The sequence below is a fragment of the Meleagris gallopavo genome, chromosome 8 (assembly GCF_000146605.3).
Source record: "Meleagris gallopavo isolate NT-WF06-2002-E0010 breed Aviagen turkey brand Nicholas breeding stock chromosome 8, Turkey_5.1, whole genome shotgun sequence".
NCBI lineage: Eukaryota > Metazoa > Chordata > Aves > Galliformes > Phasianidae > Meleagris > Meleagris gallopavo.
The window spans coordinates 19,439,426-19,462,846 of NC_015018.2; the positions used below are offsets into that span (position 1 = coordinate 19,439,426).

Genomic DNA, 23,421 nt, shown 5'->3' on the forward strand with positions numbered 1-23,421 from the left:
TTTCCCCCCCCCCAGAAACTTTTTCACTAAAAGGACAAAGGAACTCAAACCTGCTGTCCAAAGTGCTCCTGGCTGGAAGTTGTTTGGAAAAGTCCCCCCCAGGGAAAACCTTCCAAAAGACTCCAAAATAATTCAGCAGGTAGGTGGACATTGCATGATATTGTTTTCAAGCTAGATAATTTCTTGTTTCAAGCTAGATAATAATTTAGCAGAATTTATCCTCTAAAAGCATTCTTGAATAGTGTTACAAAACCAATCTTTTTGGATCTAGCTCATCTTTCCATAGTCCTTGCTTCTTGCCTGTAAACTTGTTATGTCAGTAACTGGTGAAAAATTGCGTAGAATTCTGAAGCGTGTCATCTTTCACTTAGTTTTTTTAAATCTCACTTGAGCATTTATTTTTTTTTAATTCAAAATAATTGCAGCAGTGCAAGTTGAACTTGTTTGGGATTTACTAGGGTTCTAGAGAAAAGTAATTCCAATTTCTGTCCCCCGATGCCAAGATTTGTTACTGTGTCGATTCTACATTTTTCACTCCAGTGGCTGAAATAATAATAAAAACAGCTCAGCCTTTAAAGATGAGTAATTGGTAATGTATCAATAAAGTTAATGTACAGTGCCAAGGCTAAAAGGTTTTTTCACTTAAGAAATATGAATGTCTCTTGTGTTAATGAAAACAGTAACTGAATCTCTTGAGCTGCTTTTTTCTTTGTCTCTTCTCTTAAATTCCATATGAGCTGATGTGTTTGGCAGGTGCAAATAGCTGTGAATGAAGCAGTGTTCAGCCATCTTTTAGACAGAGCTTCATGGTGAAAGAGGGCCTTTTGGGAGCAGCTAAAGTGAAAAATAAGAGGTTCTTTTTGAAGGACTTCAGTGTAATGAGAGTTGTCACACAATGAAATGTAGGAAAGTAAGGAAATGATGAGATTGCTGCAAGTACTATTTGCTCCGAATTAAACCAGATGCTTTTTCACCACTTTCAAATATACTTTTCTTACGGAAATGTTTTATTTTTCGGCAGGAGTGGGCAGGTGTGTTTAGTTTGTATACAGATGAATGCTCTTGGCCTTGTGCTATGAAAATACCATGCTGAAAATCCAGATGTTTCATCCATCTTGTGAAATGAACATAAGCACGATGCTTACCAATCATCTGCTTCCTATTTTCTAGCAATGAAGATGTTTGTTTGACAAATGAGTTAAAGTCTGCACAAATATTTTTCTTATACTCTTGTCTCTTAGTGAGTGCTTTTTTTAAACTGTAATTTTAAAATTTGTTTTTTAACTTCTCCAAAGTGCCCGAAAAGCAGAAATATTTAAACAGTGTATTGTCTTTAGACATGATTGAGTTTGTCTTGAAGACTATTCATGTGGCTTATGTTAAGATCAGTATTGGATTTATATAATCTGGAGTGTTGTATCAGTAATGGGTAATATTATTAGGTTCTAACTCAGATAAAGCATGTATGGTCTCTAGATAAAGCATCATGGTCTGGAATCCACACATATGAAAGTAAGGGTCCTGACTGGTGGCATATTAAGTACACAGTTAGATCTACAGTATCTGAGAACTTGATTGCTAAAGTGAGAGAGAACCTTAACGTATCCATATTTAACATAAAGTGTCTTGTATATGTGTGTAAGAGTTACAGTATAGTTCCTTGTGCGTATGTCTTTGAAGAAAAGGCAAACATTTTTACCAAAACCATTCAAATTTGTTAATCTGGCCATAACCTGGAATGAATATAGGCACGTGTTATTACTGATGATGAGTGGAAAACAGCATCTGCACTGTGAGTCGCTGACTGAGGTCCACAAACTCAGTTCTTCACTACTGAGGAGGCAACCGAAAGGGATGCAGGCAAGAATGCAGTTACAAGGCCTGTAAAAGCTGATACAAGCTTCATTGCTCCTATTCACCACTATTCTGCTACCTGATTAGTGATGAGCCTTGTTCTCAAATTTCCATGTTTCTGTCCTGGCTGGTGAAAACTTCCCTTCTTACTTGTTTTGGTGAGGATGGCAGTAAATTCATAACTGCATCTAAATTAATAATTGTGGCTCACAGTCTGTCAATAGAAGTTGCTGCATATGCCGTTGCAAGAAGTCCAGTGGTGAGATTACAGTGTCTTGAATAACTTCCTCCAGAAGTCTGGAAACTTAATTTGGGATGCTCTTTCAGGCATTTTTCAGACAACAATGTAGCCAGCTCTGCCTTCAGAGACTGTCTGATGAGCGCAACTGTAAATTTCTCTGTAGTTTCATACCATATGTGGAAGATAATTACTCTATCCAAAGCACACTGCTGAGCCTGCATGTTTGTGGAGGTGGCAGAGCCCCTCACAGCTGCGCTGCCATCAGTATGCTCAGGGTGCAGTGCTCAAACTCCAAGTGGGCCAGAGGCTGAAAGGTCTTGGCAGCTGCCCCTGCCAGCACTCAGCTGCTGGCATGCACTGCTCCCCTTGGACTTGGAGCTGCCCAGGCAGGATGTGATTGAGGCCAACTCTTTTACTGGACATCTCCCTCCTCTGGGCTTCCTTCCTTTGCTGTTTTTTATAAAAAGGGAAAATAGCAACTCTTTAGGATTGCAAATGTCACGTGCATTTGATAGTTTTAGGAAGTGCGCCTTTTTCATGAACTGCAGCTAATAAAACTGGCCATTATGAAATTTATGTGGTCATTAATGATCAGTTGGGTACATTCTTTTCACTCTGTAAAGAAATCTGCTTTCAATTAGACCTCCAAAGTATTTTAACGCAGAAGCACTTGAAGCCAGAACTGATTTGCAGGATGATGTGTACTGACTGAAGAACAAGTTCTGTTTAAAAAAGCAAACAATTTAATTTTCTGTCCTTATGGTTAAAGAAAAGAAGTCTGTATTAGTGATCAAAATGATTCTCAATATCAAGCCATTTAGTTTAGCTCTTTTGTTAAAGCACTCTTGAATATTTTTTATTAATTTGTTTAAAGTTGTGAAACTTTAATGCCCAATATGCCCAACGTAAGGTAAACTCAAAATGTGTGATTATGCACTGCAAGGCACAGAAATGGATTTGGTATATGCTTCACTTCATCAAGACTTTTAACGGAGTACAGCCAGTAACAGCTTTATATGAATGGGACCTTCTGTTCAGATCTGACACATGAAAACTTGCAGTAATTTATTGATTGCTTCTTTGAAAGTAAAGTAAAATAATTTCCAAAAGCAGTCACCTTGTACACTAAATGGCAGGTTATTAACTTTAGACCATCAATGAAATGCTAACTGTGATTTAGATATTGTCTAATGTAGTCTCTATCCTACAGCTAACCTCTGAAAATACTGGGTTTGGCTTGCTCTGAAATCTTAAAAACAAACAAAAACTCACAAACAGAAACACCACCTGTATATGAGGGCTGATAAACTTGTGCATATTTTTCCAATGTTGTTATATCCCATCTGAAATCTAACAGTGAAATCATTCACTGAATCAGCAAAACTCCCATGGTCTTCCAGGGCCAAGAATTGTCTGAGGCTGCTCTTCAGAGGAACAGATGTGTTTTCAATCAGCCTTCAGACAGCTTGGCCCTTCTGACTTGCAATAATAATGCTTCGAACCAGTCACTGTGGTTTCAATTTAAGCTGTGGATTTAAAAAGTGCATGACATGTTTGTCAGCAAATCTAAGGATGGGGTATCTGAAAGAAGTACGTAGATACAAGGCTGAAAGTTTTTCCATGAGTGATTCTTATCTAGATAGAGGTCACGCTGGCTCATCTTGCACATGCTGCTAGAAAGACAGAAGGAGAAAGGCAAGAGTTCTGCCTGTTCCCCAAATGCAGTCAGAAATACACTGGTAACAAATTTCCCTGAGATAAGAATGGACAATGAATGTGTTGTTAAGTCTTGCAAGGATCACGTAGCACCTAAGTAGCATTTAGTTTGCTAATAGGAGTGAAAAGAGTGTGACGTTCTTATTGCAGATGTGGTGGTGGTTAGATTCTCAAGAAATGTCTGTCATCTTTCCAGAGCATATGTGCAGTCAGAAATGCTGTACTACAGGTAAAACATTTGTGTTTAGAAGTGTTTCAAAAACCTTCCCCTGTAATTTAGGCTTCAGTAATGATTATCTTGTCAACGAAGTGGTAATGAAGCTTGTAGTGTGTCAGACAAATGCTCTTCTGTTTGTAGAAAGTATATAAAATACAGTCCAGTTACAAAGACTTACCCATCTGCTTTGATGGAAAATATGTCAAGGAGAACTTCGGAATCTGCTTTTTGACAGGATGATTCCTTTTCTACTGGGTCTTCGAATTCCTGTAGCAGAGGGTGACAAAAGAATTGTGTTTTCTTTTAAGAATTAAGGTTTTGCAGGGTAAGCAGACAGCTTGGTAAGCTTGATATGCTGTGGTCGCAAAGCCATCGTTCAGGTTGGCTATATCAAATTCCAAGAGCACAGAAATTTACAAAAACATGCTTTTGACGTGGTAAAGATGTACACATTAAAAAAAAAGTATAAGCTTTATCTTTCTGAGGCTGACATAGTATTTCCATACTGAAAAGGAAAAAGTGTGGCAGCATAGATGGAAGCCTTCAAATTTCTTTTCTCCTATGGTATGCATGGTGTAGAAAAAGGTCAGAAACAACACTGAAATTGTGATGAGGAGCTTGATTCCTTTCACTCTTTCTAATACTGTAATAAAATGCTTCTGAGCAATGGCTTTGTCTGTTTAGGCACTCTTTTTTAAGCTTGGACTTTTCCATTAGATAGCTGGGTTCAATCTAGAATGGAACACTGTGGAGCTTTGGTTGTGTAGGTATAGGGTCTCCTATATCTGGACATGCTTTTGCCTGATGACTTTGTTCAAATACAGTATAAAGGGTTACACATTGTTATTTATAATCTTAAATCTGTCCCTTACACCCCAAGTGACTGTTCAGAGCCTTACAACCATGTCCAGGTTCTCAGCAGCTTGTTGATGAAGTTGAAGCGTGATGCACTTCTGAGCTCTCAATGTAGAAATACTGTCAGACTGTGAAAGGTGGGGCTTAAAGGCATTCAGTTAGGTGCAAAATGCAGTGTAAGATAAATGGGAGGAAAAGTGAATCATAAAGATGCAGCTTCAGAGCTAACAGTTTCTGGAATGTCAGATTCTAGACCATGATTTGTTCTTTCCTTTCTCACAGTGTACCTGCTGAGTGTTGCACTGAACTAAGTGTAATAATTACAGGTGACGTGGTCTAGGGGATGGATGTTGCATCAACACCTTTTGTTATTCACTTGAGAAAAGGATCTCCTTTTGAGAAAAGTTTGTTGGAATAAACTACATAACATCACTTGAAATTAAAAAAACCTAATGGGAGCTTATACACGTTTTGCTCAAGTGTGTAGTCTTTGTTTTTGTGTGTTTTGAGGACTGGAGGAGGAGGAACGGCTGCATCTATTTCTTTAAAGATAAGCACTTGATGTATGAATTTAAACTTCAGCTTGCATGTTGCTGTATTATAATGGTCTTTTCCTTCATTTATTCACTAAGGCTTTGCTTCTGTTTTTCTCATTAGGATGACAGTTCTGGCAGTCTTGCGTCAATATCTGCTCTCAGTCTGTTAAACACAGGGGTATGGAATTTAATACATTTTTTTCTAGTTGTATTCAATGCCATGCATGGGACTATGTAGCACTCATTAAAAATAGAACAAACATCACATTTTCACAGTAGCATGAATATTTTATGGCACTAACCATCAACTCATTAGATACCATTAGTAAAAAATAAATAAATAACTTTCACACATAAATCTCACTAACAACTTCAAGTGATAGAGTATTATTGTTTATTAACATACTGCATGTTCTTGAATAGCAGAAGGTAGAGTAAATTACTGTCAAGTTCTAGCATTACCTTTGCTTGTTGTGCATCCTGCTTAATGGTAATAGGTGTTAAAATTACTTAAATCTTTATTTTTGAACACTCTGTATAAATTTGACAAAATGATATCCTCTAGGCTTTTTCCTATCTCTAAGTCACATAGGCAGTAGCACTTCAGAATTCCAGATGCTTTTAATCATACTTTCCAGTATAAAACTGGAACTGTAGAAAGGTGCAGCTGTTGAAACTTTTGTTATGTGGTGTTATATCTTCCATTTGCTGTGACTGGTTTGCTTCTGAAATTGGTCCAATGCGTGTGCCTCTATGAAAACTCTTCAGTAATCCCACAGTTGATGTTAAACAGGAATAGCACAACTTTGCTGCTTTTCATTCTGTGGATCTGTTACTGTATGTGAAATAGAGCAGTAATGTGACTGCTCGCTGATATATGATGCCTATGGTTCATGTTACGTGCTTCAGGTTCTCTCATCTCTTCTTTATTGGGCCCAGAAGCCCATACCTTCATGTGTTTTTGTAAGCAACAAGAGATGAAACTTGATGCAACTTATGAAAAATCCATTTGAGGAAAAATAAAGTAAGTTAAAGATGAGAGATGGATGATGTTATTTGGAAGGTTGATCTAGAAACTTTTCAGCATCCATTTGGTTGTTCTCTCCTATTATGTGAGACATGGTATTCTTCCCTGTCTATAATCTGGAAGTAAGAAACAAATGTACTGTTCTGTTTGTCTGAAAGCATCTGCTTTCTTAGTTCTGAAAAAATACCTAGAGCATGATTTGAGAATCTTTCAGTGATATCTGTTCTTACTATAAACACCATCTTGTTTTTAAGTGACTTACAGCCAATTCAGGTTCAGTAATTCTAACATACAACTTGGAAGTTGGTGTGCAAGAGGTGGTCCTTATGCAGAATTAAGCAGAATTTCTGCTAAAATAACTTAGTTACCAGTTTTACCAAGATGAGGTAGGGTGCCTTTCTAAAAGACTCGATTTTAAAAGGGAATAAAAAAAGCTGCTAATTGGAATATCTTTATCATAAGCACAAAGGCAGCTCTATTAGCAAAAAACTTCCTGCCCCATTTACCTATTACCTGTCTTTAGGTTAATAGGCTTATTTGTATTTCTGTAGGAATAAATACTGGAAATTCTAGTCTGTCTGCATATCAAAGTGCTCTTACTAAGTTGTCATAATGTTTTTCAGGAAAAACATGCTTTTAATTTGTTTGCAGCTTTATGAATGACAGTAGATGAGAAGATGCAGTTCTGGCATTAATAAGGAGACAATTAAAAGATGAGTGGTATCTAGATTAGATATTAGGAGGGATTTTTTTACTCAGAGGATAGTTAGACATTCTCTGTGGCCGAGAGAGCTGTGGATGCCCCATCCCTGTAGGTGCTCAAGGCCGTGTTGGATGGAGCCCTGGACCCCTAACTTGGTGGAGGACACCCAGCCCGTGGCAGCAGGGTAGAACTGCATGGGCTTTGGTTGGTCCCTTCCAACCCAACCATCCTGTGATTCTGTGAACTATTTTTGCTTGCTATTAAAGCTGATATTTATTTTTATCTATTTTGAGATACACTGCGATCAAGAATTTTTAGGAACAAAATTATTTGTTGTAATGCTATACATTTAATGCTTCCAAAATGGTTATTTTTCCTCCTGTGAGCATGTCTTGCAACTCTTGAATCTTAGCTGTCAGTTGTTCCATTCTGTGGGCTATGTCCTGCATCTTATGTTCTTGCCTTGTCAAGTGTTCTAAATTGTATTTTTACCTTTTAAAGTAAAATTCTGTGTCAGCTCTAGCTTTATATCCAGTGCCAAGAATTTCAGATCCTTTATCAAATGCTTATTGGAATCTCGTAAGTCTAGTAATACAAGGAGAAACCCATTCCTAAAAAAGGAATGAGTATTTTAGTTGCTCAAGTTAATGAATTTTGTGCGTCTGAAGATTCTTGGATCTAATCTTTCATAGTGGATAGGTTTCTTGAGCAAAAAGCATCTTCCATGTGGAGGTTCTGATATTTGGAGTATGTTTTGTCTGGGAAAATGTACAACCTTGACAGTTTGAGCTTGAAGATATTTTGGTGGCTGTTTTCTAGTAATGCTTAGAATTTCCATGCTGCAAAAAAACAAATGTTTGCAAAGCATCTTTAGTTCCAGGAACACAGTTGGATAATGACTTCTGCCTTTTGTGAAATCACTGTGAAGATTTTTATACCTTTTCTTGCCTGTTTCTTACCTGTTACTTTAGATAAGTGTGTCAGTACCTAGCATATATGACAGCCAGAGACACTAGTATCATTCAGATGTCTAGCTTGTAATAAGATGGTGAGAATTACTTCATTTCTTATGGCTTTCTGATGCTTTCAATTTAACTTATATTCCTCCATATCTAATTCTCATGCGAAAAGGAAGAAGTTGGTTCCAGCTCAGCTTCTTCATCTCTGACTGCTCAGTGAACTTAATTTTGTTGCTCCTGTGACAAAGTACTGGAAAGTGCAAAATTCAGTCAAGAATTTGAGAGGTGGGAATACTGCTGCCCTTCAGGAGTTTGGGTCTAGTTCTTCAGTACTGCAGGCTGGATGCTGACCATGGGCTGCTATCATTCCCATTTAAGAATATGCTAGAATAGCCTGAGGCATACAAGGTGGAAGGAGTTCCTGTAATGTTATATGGTTTGAGGTGGAATTAAATAATTTTAGGCTCTTAAAATATGCATGTTCATTCAACAATGAATTTTGAACTTACTAATTTTTCTCATGCTTGAGTAAATTACAACAGAATTAATACCGGTTATTTAAATCCAATTGCTGAAGATATTTGTATGTGCCAAGTGATATCAGATGCATATTGTTTTCAGTCAAAGTTGTCTTAGGAATTACCCTTCAGGAGAGGATTTTGTTGTAGGAAATCTGTAGCACCTATTGCATTTGGCTGTACCACTGAGAGCACAGCTGGGCCTCCTGATCTCTGAAGTCTTTAGGGTGGGCTTGTCTAGTACTTGGCTGGGAAGCTCCTTGGGAATACTGGACGCTGTCCCTCTCCTGAGCATGTGTGGAGCCTCCATTCCTGGGGCCGCTCAGAACCTGACTAGCTAACGCCTTGCACGGCCTTGCTTTGAGTGGAGAGCTGGGCAGGGTCCTTTCCATCCTCACTGATTCTGTGGTGACTTTCTCTTGTGGGTAGCTTAGGCCCAATGTGGAAAAACAGAAATCTGATCTGATCATTAAAATAGGTAGGGTAAGAAGGCTGATGGGCAGAAAACTTCAAGCCACCTTAAAGTGAATCAACTTTGTCTTCTCTGGAAATCTGAAGCTGTGTTATCGCTTTTATAAGAGGTATTTTCCCATTTATCTTTATGGACTTCAACTGTGTAAAGAGCTTTAAGATATGTTTAAAATTGTCAGCTATGTTTGTTTAATGCTGTCAATGAACACCAAACATGTAAAGTGCTCTGCTTGTTCCTGGAAGAATAAATATATATGAAAAACTACGCAGTAGGTGAGAGGAACAGTTTTTATAGAAGAATGTTTGATTGGGAAGGTATATGACCTAACTAGTAATCTGTTTTTATTTTTGGTGACTTAACTTGAAAGTACTTTACCAAAATACCTTGAATTTGTTTTCTTTAAAAGTATTCTGTTGTTATATATATATATATATATATATTATTATATATTATATATAATATAATTATAATATTCTGTTAATATAATAATTATAATATTCTGTTCGAATTCTAGCACACAGAAGATGTGTAGTGAACCTATCTGTCTAACCTTCATGCTTAAGAATATGAATCCACAAGCTACCTTTGCTTGGGAAGAAGTTAAAAGTCTTCTCACAGACAAACTTTTATATTCACTTAACTATAAGAATGGGTTCTTCAGTAATTTGGCAGTAATTTTTTTTATTTATAGGGGCTATTAGGGAGGGGATATGTAATTTTTGAGGTTTTCATTTGGCTCTGTTAAGCCTTTTTCCTAAGGACAGCCTCATTTGTATTTTCTTGAGATTATCTGTGGAAAAAGGAATAGGTTTTTTTCTTCTTTAATCTTCTGTGTATTAAAGACTCTTAAATTTTTCAAGTAGATTGCATGTTTTTACTTCTGAGGAAAGAAATGATGTGAAGCAGACTGTAATTCTAAATATTGTTGTACCGTCAGCGAGTACAGAATAGGTGGTTCTAGGTAACGGATTCAGTGGTCTTGGTAAAGGCTTCATAAGCAAGAAGGGTACCACATCTTAAGGGGAACTAGAAACAAGAGGAAATAAATGGTAACACACGTTGGTTAGTGTGTTTTTACTCAGCTTTGCAGATTGTTTAAACTTGCTCACTAACTATTATGGGAAGATTATGCAGGTTTTCTAACTATAACTCACCCCTAGATGTTCTGTAGTAACACTGAACTAGGATAGATTAAAGATTAAGTTGATAGAAGAAACTGGCTTCTCAGTCACTTTTGTCTAGTAGTTCTGGAAAGCTGCATTTTTTTGCTATACATAATTTCAGTTTGTAATGTTACCTCCTTGCTGTCTTAAGTGATTTGATGTTATATATGTAAATATTACTAGTAAGTGTTATTCTCACTAGGTTAGAAGGGAGTCTGAAAAGTTGTTGAAATTACATTTTTATCAATAATATTGTTTAGGAATATGAAGCACGGACAGGAAGAATGTATAAACCTCCACCTCCATCAGCAAGACGTAAAAACATTGAGTTTGAGCCACTTTCAACTACTGCTTTGATTCTGGAGGATCGACCAGCGTAAGTATAATTCTGCTGTGGATCTGATGATGACTGAATTTGTTAGATGTGAAGCTTATCTATCAGAAGCATAATTCTTACACAATAGCAAGTGTGTTATTCCATCCCACATAATAAACTAACAAATATCTCCAGAAGAACCTGCAAGTGTATGGGACTATATGAGAAATTTTCTTAATGTAATGGAGGTCACTGATAACTTATCTGCTGTGTACTGGGACAGTGTTGTAGGCACCCTTAATCAGGAAAATTGCTGAAGACTTAGATTTCTTCCCTGCCATCTTAGTGTGCACTCCATTTTCTTTCGCTCTTTCTGGACAATTACTTTCTTAGATCAGTAGGGAAGACTTAATAGTAGCAGTTAGCACTTCAGCAAATTTGGAGGTGGCTTACAAGAAAAAGAATTATTGGGTAAGTAATAACAGGGGTAGAAAGAATTGCTTTTGAAACACAAAAAATAAAGAAGAGTATTAAGCATTTCTAAGATGAAGGTACTTGGCCAGTATAGTTAACTGCTTTGTTGGTACCAAGATAAGGAGATCCTTAAAACTGTTCCTTGCTGTAGTTATGTTCTCTGGGCTACTTAAAGCTACAGTTGAATGCAACAAAATGGGAACTGTTGATGCAACAAAAACTGCATTAAATACAAATGAGAACAGTAATGAAAAAAGAGTAATACATTGTTCAATCTGTTCAGCTATGTTGCCTTCAGCAATCTGAAAGAAAGAGGAGGACAAGGTGACTAGGAACACATGCTGTGAGGAAAACAAATAAATCAAAGCTTTCAGATCACACCTTGAGAAAACTTGTGATGGCATTTGTTTGCTTCAGTTAATTTCAATTAAGGAATGGCAATTAGAAATGTTTCGTGGAGATTCTTTCAAGTGGTACATAAGCTCCTTCCATGTTAAGACAGAAATATCTTGACAAATATCTTGAACAGAGGTGCATATTTGTATAAAATTTTGTAAATGCATTATTTCCTTTTATTCTGTGGTAGGGACAAAGACAATAACAAAGAAGTATGTTTATAAGAATAGGAGTGCTATTCCAAGTGTATAGCATGTTGTCATGTCATTCTTGAAAATAAATTCTGCTCTCAGTTAATTCTGAAATTTTAAGAAAATACTCGGTTCTACTTGTAAAAATAAATAAATAAATAAAAAGCGTAGAGAATCTTTTTTTCTGGCAATCAGGATCACTGTGCAATTGGGGAGAAAAAAAATTGAAGCAGTCGAATTGATAGTTCTGTAGCATGCATCCTTAATTTTAGCTCTGATGTGATTGGGCTCTGTCCTTTCTTTTGTAATTCCAACTTCCCTTTACCTGTTACTGAACAAGCAAAATCATAGATCTGGTTACGTTTAATTATTAAAATTCTCACATGCAAAAATTGATCAGAATAAGTAACTGCATGAAGAACATCAGTATTTTTATATTGCTTTATGGAAACTTAATTTGGACATTATTTCAAATGTTCAACAAATGCAGTAACTTCAGAGACTGGTGACAGACAAGTAAGAACAAACTCTTCTAGCAGTAGATTATTTTTCTAATGTCAGTTGAAAGGAAAAAGAGCTAGAAATATGGAGATCTTGGCTGTACCGCAGTGTGGCCTAAGTGTGCTCTTGTGTCCTGGCCGTGCCCTGGAGGAAGTTGTAGGACAGCAAGCAAATCAACAGAAGTAGTAAAAGCCTGGTAGTTCTTAATAAATAGCAATCTTATGCTGCGGTTAGTGAAGCACTGATAGTGCGACAACTCCAAAGCTCACTTTAGAGAGAAACCAAATTAAATAGGTGTTTTGAAATGGTTCAGTATGTTCTTTGTGCATATTGAATTAGGAATAACTTGTTTTCAGAAATCTTCCTGCCAAATCAGTGGAAGAGGCTTTACGTCACCGACAAGAATATGATGAAATGGTGGCAGAGGCAAAAAAACGAGGTATGTTAACTGCTAATCATCACTATAATTCTATTTAACTGTGTATCAAAAATATCTTCTGGCTAGTGGATACAGTAAAGAACAATGTTTAATTGTTCTTGTTTAGTATTCAGGATTATTTTTTGATACACTTGTGCATGTAACTTAAAAGCCCAGCACAATTATCAATTCTTTTCCTGTTCCAGCACAGTGAATGTAACTAGGTTCAAAAATCAGTTTAACTTTTTTGTTTTTTAAGTGGAAATTTGATTTTTTTTTTTTTAAATACTTGCATAAGTATACTCTCTGTATACTTGGGCTCCTTTTTCAAGCAGTGTTGCTGCAGTTCTTGCTGAGAACTAAAGTAGAATAAAGCTGACTGCTTAAAGATTTTTTTCACAGGTATTTCATATCAACTTCAATGTGAAGACAGATGAAAACCTTGTTTTTCAAATCAGCTGTATCTGTGAATCTTCCTACTTCCATTAGATCTGCTTTTTAAATTAAACACAGTTGTTTCATATGGGACTGTGGCAATCTATGAATAGTTTGTTGAAAGGACGGCTGTATTCTCATGCCTAGTGTTCAGGGAATAAGCTATTTTAAGAATTCATGCTGCATATTTTACTTGGGCTGTTGTCAGTCAGATATAAGCTCCTGAATTCATGGATCTGTAGCAGCTTGCTCTGAAAGATGTAATGAGAAATCCAAGACATATGACAGCATAAATACACTGCAAGAGAAGAGTGAAATCTGGTGAAGTATGAGCTTTGAAAGGCCAGTATGTGTAATGTTTTAGTATGTGTGCCCTGGTACTCATTAAATTAACAGCTGTTACACACAAAGCTTCATTAAAAGCTTAATGAAGCTATTCAGCCTCATAAGGTTACAAGGAATGGCAAACTTCCTTTTTTTGATTTGCCTAATGCATGCAGAAATAGAAAATGTCTTGCCATTTCACAATTATTTTTTTTTTATTGATGGCAAAGCTCAGTTCTTTCTAGCTATTTTAATGTGAAGGAATCTTCAAATGATCTAACAAAATACTCCTGTTTAATGGTTTTGAAGAATGGTTTAACTCAGCACTTTCTTATTTGACAGTTAAAGAAAAACATAAACTGGGCAAATCTGGCATAGAAATAGCTCCAGCAGATATGAAACTTTGCACTGCTTTTTTTTATTGTTATTTTTCAGAGTAGAACACGTAATAACTATTTTGTTTGCATCTTGCATTGTTTTCATAATGTCTGTTTTATGTAGAATTACTTTGATACTTGCCTACAATCATCAGGAAGAGTATTGGTTAGCTCATGTGCAACTGTAATTTACCCTTGATCTTTCATCCACAATCCACATAATTAGATAGCAACTGAATTACTTACCTAATCACTTATAACAGAATTTTTAATATGTTTTCTTTAACAGAAATTAAAGAAGCACATAAAAGGAAGAAAATAATGAGAGAGCGTTTCAAGCAAGAAGACAATATTGCTAGTGCTATGGTGATTTGGGTCAATGAAATACTACCTAACTGGGAAGGCATGTAAGTGCAGTTTTGCTTTCTAAATCTAGCAAGCGTAGCTTCTCTCTCCTCTGGAAACAGAGGACCCACATACCTTGTTTTTCTTTCCATTTGTTTTGCAAAGTCAGTTTTTGTTGCCATTGTTATGGTACAAGGTCATTACAGAGCAACATGAAGTGTGCTTTTGGGAGCTCAGTGTTATGAGGTTTTGTTTGTTTTTTTTTTAGTCAAACTTTAACATAAGCAGTGATCGTTGAATTTTGATTTGGGAAATAACATGGTATTTTTCTTTGAAGTTGCTCAGCAATTTCAGAAAACAAGATGTGTAATACGACTGCTTATCTTCCCTGCCTCTCTGTTCTAGGCGTGCTACCCGGAGAGTTCGAGAGCTGTGGTGGCAGGGATTACCACCAAGTGTTCGTGGGAAGGTGTGGAGTCTAGCAGTGGGAAATGAGTTAAATATCACACCTGGTATGCTTTAACATATTATATTTCAGTGCAAAATAGAGTTGGTTATTTTCAGTTGAAATTTAAGATTTCTTTGCATAGAACTAGGTGTATATTTTACAGTTAGACAATGATAGCCTGGTAAGTTATGGAAATGGAGTTCAAAACTTTAAAAAAATGTTGTAGTCGTATAAAAGAATTGAGGGAGAATTGTTTAGTTCATAATTAATGTTTTTGATGAACGGGAAGTGTTCCACGCCATTCACAAAGTAAAAATCTGGATGGTTTGAAACATGATTTTCTTCCTGTAATTTGAATATTCACCACAGAAAGAGGCTTAAACTTTGTGTGGTGGTATTCCAGTGGCTAGCTGTACCCATTCAATAGGAATCTACCTCTCACTCTCCCCACCCCTCAATGGTAAGAAACAAACATGAAAAACAAGACTCAGGAACTTCATAGAAATATCCACCCAGAGGGCCGCCGTTTCAGATCAGTGTGAGTGCCAAGTAAACATAGCATGGAGACTTTTCTTATCTCATTGATTTGTTTTTACTTGCAGAACTCTATGAAATCTTCTTATCTAGAGCTAAAGAACGATGGAAAAGCTTCAGTGAAACAAATTCTGAGAATGATGTAGAAGGTAAGACCTTCAGAATGCTGAACAGATTCCTATTTATTTTTACAGACACACAGTTTCACTTGTTTGTGCAATTGAAGCATTAGGAATATTTGTTAAAATATGAGTCAAATCTGAGTCATTTCTTACTTGTTTCTGTGTCACGTTGCATTCATAAAAAATTTAGATGAAATACAAAAAGAAGAGAACTCAAGGTCCAGTCTGGAGTAAATGCTGCCACCTTTGCTGTGATGTAAAGAATGCCAGCCCTGGGATACAAAAAATTTGAGTTGTATGAAAGCTAATGAGGGCTCAGAAGGAATGTAACTTCTGCAGCTCCTAACCAATCAATTTTTGAAAACTTTAGTGAAATCTCCATGCATTTAAAACCCTTAGTTTATTATATATATATATATATATATATATATATAAAACATTGTTTCTCCTTAGATCCTGAAAGACCTTATATGCATATGACAGTTTTAGTCTGAAGCCTGTAGAAGTATTTTATCACTTTCAATGACTTCTGGTTTTGCTTGCAGATGTTAGTGCATCTGTTGCTGATCGTGAGGCCAGCCTGGAGCTAATTAAGTTAGATATATCACGCACATTTCCATCCCTGTATATTTTCCAGAAGGTGAGAGTTCTGTAACTTAAGCTATAACTTTAAACATCTAAGTAGTTAAACAAGAGTAACCTAGCTAGCAAGTATGGAAAAGTTTTCAGAAGCTCTTGGTGTAAAACAACAAAAGTAAAATTACTTGGTCCTTTTCTACATATAACAGCAAAGAGTCATGCCTACTCTGATTAAATTAGGATGCTTACTGTGTTAAAGTGGTTTGTAAGTGCTTATAAGTGAAGGACTAATAAGGCTTTTTCTCCTGGAAAAATTGCTTGTAATTCCTATTACTGTTGAATGAAATTACTTGTATGCCAATCTATGAATATTCTCATGGCTTCTACAGAAATCCAGATGCGTTTTAGTGCACATTTTCAGGTTTTATAATTTTTATACAGAGATGCGCATGCAAGAATATATAAAATAATTTGCATTATTGTATTATGGTAACTTGTGTTACCAAGAAATAAAATGTCCAGTGTCTAAAAAGGAAAAGCCAACCCTGTTTGTGTACTAGATGTCCTCATTTTCTGTTACATACATATTGAATTATCAGTTTGTTACTTTTCCTTCAGCATCTCAAAACCATACAAGGAAATGTGTAGGGTAAAAATTGGTGGTGGTCTACATGTGAACAAAGCAATAAAACACAGACTTGCTTGTACCTTTCTATACTGGCTGGATACCTACATATATTTATAAACTGGTTTTGAAAAGCTCTTTTTCCCTTCTCTTTTCTTGAATTAGGGTGGTCCCTATCATGATCTCCTGCATAGTGTTTTGGGAGCATATACATGTTATAGACCGGATGTGGGATATGTAAGTATTCTGAAATGTTTATCGCTCAGCAGATGTGCTTAAAATATTTGCCTGTTAGATAAGTAGATCCTCTAAACTTAATGCTACTAGAACCTCAAAACAATTTAAACCTTGGCACTTACTCATTTGATAGTAGTTATGGTAATTCTGAGGTTAATAAAATAGCTAAAAATGTATTGATATTACAGATGAGAATAATGTTTGGTTCCCACAAGGAACTGTATTTAAACTGGTATGTTCACACTCTGTCAGAGTATCTACAAAAAAAAACTGCAAGCAGCCTTCCAGGAAGAGCTCAGCCTGTTCTATCCCAGTGTTGTTCCCACTGCTGCCATTTTCATAGTAATGCCCTATGATTTAGTAGGTCACATCTTTAAAATCCAGCAACTCCACACTGGTTTTTCTATCAAAGGCTAATTGCTCCATCTGAGTTCAGTGAGGATAAGATTGTTTGCAGGAAGAACTTAAATATTTAAAAAATAATGATAATAAAATAATAAATCGTATCAGGCTACGAAGGCAGCTAAATAACAAATGCTGTTCTTGTTTTTAGTCTTGGAGGGATCTTAGGAATGCTTTTCACAAGTTGTAATTGCTTTTGAGCTAAAGAATTTGAGACTGATCTATGCAATGGCATGTTATTTAGCCCAGGGTATGTTTTCCTCTCTGTTAGATACGCTTACTACTCTGCATCAGTATCTAGCTGGCTTTTAATGTTTAAATGTTTTTAATTCTGTCATCTGTGAAATCATTTTTGGAGCCCATAATCTTTAGTTGAGATTACAGGCTGCAGATTCTGAGACTGCTTGTTCCAGGGTGGAGTTTTAAAGGGCAAAGAAGTAATTTTTCATGGATGTGTCTTCGCTTTCTCCCTAGGAAAAGATAATACATCTGCAGCTAGTTTGAATGTTTCTGATCACAACTTTTTAATGCTAATGTGGCAGTAAGTTTAGTCTTATTTCTGCACCCATCCATATCACAAAAAAATGGAGAGTTGCTGGACTGTTTCTGATGCATATCAGAACTTCCCTAGATGGTTAAAATATTAAGTGCATTTTTAAAAAGAGGAGCAGGCAGCATAAATGCCTAGAAACAGCATAATTGCAGCAGAAGCTGGTAAAATTATTTTTAGTATAATGAATATTCAGATTATCACTTAACAACTACATGAGTGATAGTCTCCACTTACTGCAGACTGAAGTGGTTGGTTTTTTTTTTCAATAATCACAAAAATGTAAAAACTTACAGCTAACCACTTGAAAGTAATTTTATGTATGTGAACAAATACTGTTTGGCAACTGGGAAGATACATATTGACTGTTCTTTTTGCCTCAATTCCAACGTATCTGCCTGGGTCTAAACTGTCCCATATGTGAGATTTTTCCTCATGTCTGCTTTTCTCACAGCTTAACAATGAACTTAAAGCCAATTTGTGTCTTGTTTCCAGCCTGTGTGGTTTTCATTTTCTTGCATTCCAGGTTCTGGGAGGTTTCATGATTACAAGTCAAGGAACTTCTATCATGCATCTGAAGAAACATTCACGTTGAAATCTAATTAGCTGCACGTATAGAAATTATTTATCCTTGTTGCTTTTGTTCATTTGGAAATTATGTTTAATGGTGTTTGTACTGCAGGCTGTAAAATATTTGCATAAGATGTACTGAGCTTACTCACCTATGTTTGCCTGATGCTTTTCCCACCTGAAGGTACAAGGGATGTCCTTCATTGCTGCTGTGCTCATTCTCAATCTGGAAGAGGCAGATGCTTTCATTGCCTTTGCTAACCTTCTAAACAAGCCATGCCAGCTGGCCTTTTTTCGTGTGGATCACAGCATGGTATGCATATAGTTTTCTGGTTTTGAACCTTAGCATTCTTTTGACTTGAAGTGTATTTGATTTGTTGATAACTTCTTGTTGTCCTCTTGAATAACGGAGAACTCTAACCTGTGGTTACAAAATTGAGAATACCAGATACTAATCCACAGAACACGTTCTCCCTTTTGACTTCTCTAGAAACACTTGTTTTCTCTATCCTATCTCTGTCCTATCTTAGGAAGTCATATTGTGCTGTATTGAGATCCCCAAGTCTTGGTGGGATTTATTTTATGACCCAGCTTTCTTTTAATGACTGCTTATGAAGTGCTTTCCTGTTTCTGCAGATGCTGAAATACTTTGCAGCATTTGAAGTATTCTTTGAAGAAAATCTTCCCAAATTGTTTCTTCATTTCAAATCATACAGTCTCACTCCAGACATATATTTGATAGACTGGTGAGTTCAGAGAACAGAGCAAACCTAACGTTAGAGTGCTGGAACACGTTATATTTTGCTAGTTTGGGCTTTACTCACCTGCCAGATGTGAGTCAGTTATGCATAACATAAGTAGGGGAGAGGAGGCTACTACATTGTATTTGTTTATGACCGATTTTTTAAATCACTTGATAAAATGAACAAAATCAGCTGCTGAAGAAAGTAAGAGAATAGGAATATATTCTTGAAAATAAAGGGTGGATGAAATACAGCATGTAGTACAGGAAAGGGTAAACTTGGAAATACAACAAGCGTTTTGAAGTAATGAATATTTGAAAGTACCAAACTATTTCATCTGTAATGGAAGCCAGTAGTGCATGCATCTTTCAAGTGTGTGTAGTGCTGCCAAATATTGAATGTCTCTTCCAAAAAGCCTGTAAAATGTCTGTTCATATATCTTTATTGTATGGGTTATAATTTTCTAATAGTGTTAATTGAATTAGATAGAATTAAATAATACAAAAATGGCACGTCATCCAAGTACTTGGAAATGAAGAACTTCTGCTGTCATCTGTTGTAGGATGCAGCTTTGCAGTAAGTGGGAAGTCTTAGCAGGAGCTCAGATTATACAATAACAGCATTGAGACAGGAGTATGGTGCAGCCCAGAGTTTATACAGATGTGTTATGCAAGTAGTGCTGCTGTACTAAGTCCTAAAATACTCTGCTTCAGATTATTTGTGAGAAATAAAGACTTATTCCTGCATGTGTTTCAAAGATGGCCTTGAGACATTAAAAGCCCCCCTCATTAAGGGAAAGTAGAAGTGATAGCTATTGGTAGGGAGTGTTCCATGGTTTCTGAACCACTTTCCACTATTAAATAATGTCAAAACAGAATACTGTGCTTTATATCAAAGGGACCACTACAAATTCGAGTGAGGTTTTACAGCACACTGAGTTCTCTGTCTGTATATTATGAATGCTTTCTTGAAACAGATTTCTTAATATCAAACACAATTGGACTTTGTCTTTCAATAGCAAAAGATGGACTAGATTTTTGTGATTTTTTAATATGGTTATAAATTCTAAATATATTGCACTGAAAATTCAATAACTGTATTTGTAGCAGTGGGATGTAGCATTCTACTGAGGTATTTACAGCTTTAGTTTTAGTTCAAAATCAAATGATGAACAGAGCTGTTAGACTGCGTTGTTTAAATAATAGGAAGGGTTAAGTTCTACACTTTTGAGCTTTGTGGCTTAACTTCATATCTGTATACAACACCTTTTTGATTGTAAAGATATTTGTAACTTCTCCTTCCTAAAGGAGGTGGCTTTCAAATAGAGGATTTCTTGTAGCATGGAAAGAGATCAGTAGCAATTCTGAATCGAAAACACGGTAACTTTTGCGTTTGTGAAATACAGACAAGTAGGAATGCTTGAAGTAAGTATCTGCTCTCTTAGCTAATTTAACTTAGATTTAAAGGAGGTTGTACTTTAGTGTTTCTGAAATAGCTTAAGTTATAACTGTGCCTTTTTTCTCAATTGCAGGATTTTTACGCTCTACAGCAAGTCATTGCCACTTGATCTGGCCTGTCGTGTCTGGGATGTTTTCTGTAGAGATGGGGAAGAATTTTTGTTTAGGACAGGGTTAGGAATCCTTCGGTTATATGAAGATATTCTCCTACAGATGGACTTTATTCATATAGCACAGTTTCTAACAAAGCTTCCAGAAGATATTACATCAGAAAAACTTTTTAGTTGTATTGCAGCTATTCAGATGCAGAATAGTAACAAAAAATGGGCACAGGTGAGTTTGGTGTACACATGTGTGGGCATGAGTGTGTTTTTATATGTATAAACATGAAGCACTTCTTTTAGAGACTATGCTATGTGCCTGACTTCTAAGCAATAGGTAATGCTGCTCATGTGACATTTTGTTTTTAGACGTGTCTCTGATGGGAGAGGCATCTTGGTTGTGTATTCAAAGAGAATCTCAATTTTTGTCATTGAGATGGCTACTTTTTTCCCTCCTCTTGGAAAACAAATTCAGCACTGAATATTAATTTGGAGCGCAATAAAGTAGTTGTTAAAGAATCCCTAGCTTTTAGTACAAAATGCTATGCCGTAGAAAGATGAACATGTAAACCAAATTCTATTTGAAACTAATTCAGTATAGTCTGCTAGTCTAAAGTGAATTGTAATAAGACCCAATTGAATAAAAGGGAAAAAAAAAAATCTCTTCAGCTTTGTAGTGGGGCCTTAAAAATAACTCTCCACCTTCCGTTCCCTGTATGGGAATTCCACCTAGTTTTGATGGAAAATTCTTGTATGACAAATAATTGGAATTGCTGCTTCTGAAACCTACAGCTAAGTACCAGGGTGAAGTAGTCAGGTTTGGCAGAAAAGCTGGCTTGTGTTCTTGGCTCAACTCCTAATGCCAACTGAGATGCAAAGAATAGCTGAAAAGTAACAGAGGGCTTGGGAGTTGTTTACCTCATTGTAGCTTTCCATATCCATAAGATCAGTTTTTCCTAATTTTCCTAAGATGGTGGAAAAAACCTTTTAGACTTTTTTAGTATTTAGAGGTAATTAACTCTTTGCTTTCTAGTGTCTCATTTTAGAAAGTTATTTCCATGCTAATATTGTTGTGGTTAATTTTTTTGTAGGACAAACTTTCCTATATTTATTAAATCTGTGTTTCCAGGTGTTTGCCTCACTTATGAAGGACAACAAAGAAGGAGACAAGAACCATAGCCCAGCACTGAAAAGCTAATTATTGTAACATTGAGGTCAATTGAAAATGTGGAAAACCACTTGATGACGAAGGACTTCTTACATTACTTCTATGTGGAAAATCACTATAGAAAAGTGTGAAAAGTGAGAGAAAAATGATACAGCTCTCAGTGGAGTAATGAACTGATGAAATCTTCGCCCTTTTGCCAGTATTAGCTTTTTTGATGGGAAGATTTGTTTTCACACAGAATACTAAAACCTGTGAAACTGAGAAGTAGGAGAGTTCATATTTAATACTTTAACAGAATCAGCTCAATGCAATAAACATTTCTAGTAACTTCTGTTGGTACTTTAAAAAAAAAAATTTGAGGCATAACTTTTTTTTACAAATACCACAAAGGCACTTTTTGGGGGATGAGGGAAATGCTGAATCTGAAAAGCTCCAAAACTGCTATCCAAACCAAATGCTTTGGTACAAATATTACCTCCAAAATGAAACATTTAAAAGTATTAAGGACCAAATAAGGTTGTTTGGTATGTTTATGTACAAGATGGTTACGATTTTGAGAAGGGTATTGTCTTATTTACTTGTTGTTTTTTTTTTTAAGTTGCAGCTTCATTCTTCAGTCTGGGCAAATGTAATTAACTCAGGAACCATAGAAGTATTGTGCCCAAACCTGTTAGAGCAAAAATCACGCAAACTTTAAACAGTGGTAAGACCAGGGCTATTATTTCCAGATGTACGGCTTTCAAAATGAGTGGTGTTAAGCATTTGTTTTGGTGTACTGGTTGTCCAGCTTCTTAAAAATGGGGTGGGTATTCTGTGAAAGGGTTTTGCCACCAGAAGTTTTATTTTGTTGAGCCATTGTTAGCTGAGATACACTAGTATGTAATGGTAAACACTACAAGCTGATGAACTATCTGCAGAATTTGTGTTGGTTTTTAACACTTGAGAGTCGTGGAGACACTTCAGAATAATGCAGACAGAGTATTTGTTGAAACTCTCTTATTAGTGTGCAATACTGAAAGCTGAAAGGCATATGTTTTAGGGATTCTTAATTCTTTAACATCGCTTAACTGTGAGAAATGAGGTCATGCTGTATGTGTCACAGTGGCTGTTTTCAATGCTTTCTATTCTCGAAGATACTGTACAACTTCATGTTTGTGGGGGTTAGAAATATAAAATGGATAGCACTGCAGGTGAGGAGCACTTGCACTCTTTGGTCCATTTTTTGCTAATATTTACTGTAAATAAATTCCTTACATGTGGGTTTTTGTAACTGGTCCCTCTGTGGAAATCAAGTCCAAATTACCATTATTATGTATTTTTAAGTGCGGGAGGCTCTCGGTTGTCTGGTGTTTGAAGCAGAGTCTACATAATTGGGGTGAAGATTTAGTGTGGTGTGATTACATTGCTATCTGGTTTAAAACTACATATATACTATTCATAACATTACAATTTGAAATCTAAATGTCAGATTTTTTCTTAACTTATGTATTCACTACTTTAATTGGATCCAATTTGTCTTATATTTTTGCGTTATCTTGTACAGTTTTCTTACTTTTCAAGTATAAATCTGTATATAACTGTAAATAGAAGGACGAAGCCTTCCTTTAAGACCACTAGTAACAATTCCTGTGTAAATAAAACTTACAGCAGAAATGCAACGTAGTCTTGCCGGAGTGTATTTTTGTTACAAAGCAAACCGCCCCCTCGCTTACTGCGCGCGGTAAGGCGGCAGCACGGCAGCCCTGATCACTACGCGTCTGCTCATTGGGACTTTCTTCAGCCTGTCCCGGCGGGGCCGCGCCGCTAGGGGGCGCTGTGGGCGAGAGCGGAAGGAGCCGGTCCCGCCC

The 23,421-nt window shown here is 36.3% G+C and overlaps 2 protein-coding genes across 3 annotated transcripts in view; both read left to right on the plus strand.

Moving 5' to 3' along the window:
* Positions 1 to 23,232, plus strand: part of TBC1D12 (TBC1 domain family member 12) — a 37,308-nt gene extending 14,076 nt beyond the window's left edge. Inside the window, exons 2-14 of one of the 2 annotated variants that reach the window (XM_019617657.2) lie at positions 16 to 139; positions 5,541 to 5,597; positions 10,522 to 10,637; positions 12,496 to 12,578; positions 13,983 to 14,100; positions 14,444 to 14,550; positions 15,089 to 15,169; positions 15,688 to 15,782; positions 16,512 to 16,583; positions 18,290 to 18,418; positions 18,742 to 18,851; positions 20,380 to 20,638; positions 21,536 to 23,232. In XM_019617657.2, the coding sequence (XP_019473202.1) occupies positions 16 to 139; positions 5,541 to 5,597; positions 10,522 to 10,637; positions 12,496 to 12,578; positions 13,983 to 14,100; positions 14,444 to 14,550; positions 15,089 to 15,169; positions 15,688 to 15,782; positions 16,512 to 16,583; positions 18,290 to 18,418; positions 18,742 to 18,851; positions 20,380 to 20,638; positions 21,536 to 21,604 (1,420 nt within the window). In that variant the 3' untranslated portion in view covers positions 21,605 to 23,232. The remainder of the gene's footprint in view (positions 1 to 15; positions 140 to 5,540; positions 5,598 to 10,521; positions 10,638 to 12,495; positions 12,579 to 13,982; positions 14,101 to 14,443; positions 14,551 to 15,088; positions 15,170 to 15,687; positions 15,783 to 16,511; positions 16,584 to 18,289; positions 18,419 to 18,741; positions 18,852 to 20,379; positions 20,639 to 21,535) is intronic. The other variant, XM_019617658.2, reaches the window with a different exon arrangement.
* Positions 22,116 to 23,421, plus strand: part of NOC3L (NOC3 like DNA replication regulator) — a 17,215-nt gene continuing 15,909 nt past the window's right edge. Inside the window, exon 1 of the mRNA XM_010714713.2 lies at positions 22,116 to 22,136. Coding sequence (XP_010713015.1) covers positions 22,116 to 22,136 — 21 coding nt within the window. The remainder of the gene's footprint in view (positions 22,137 to 23,421) is intronic.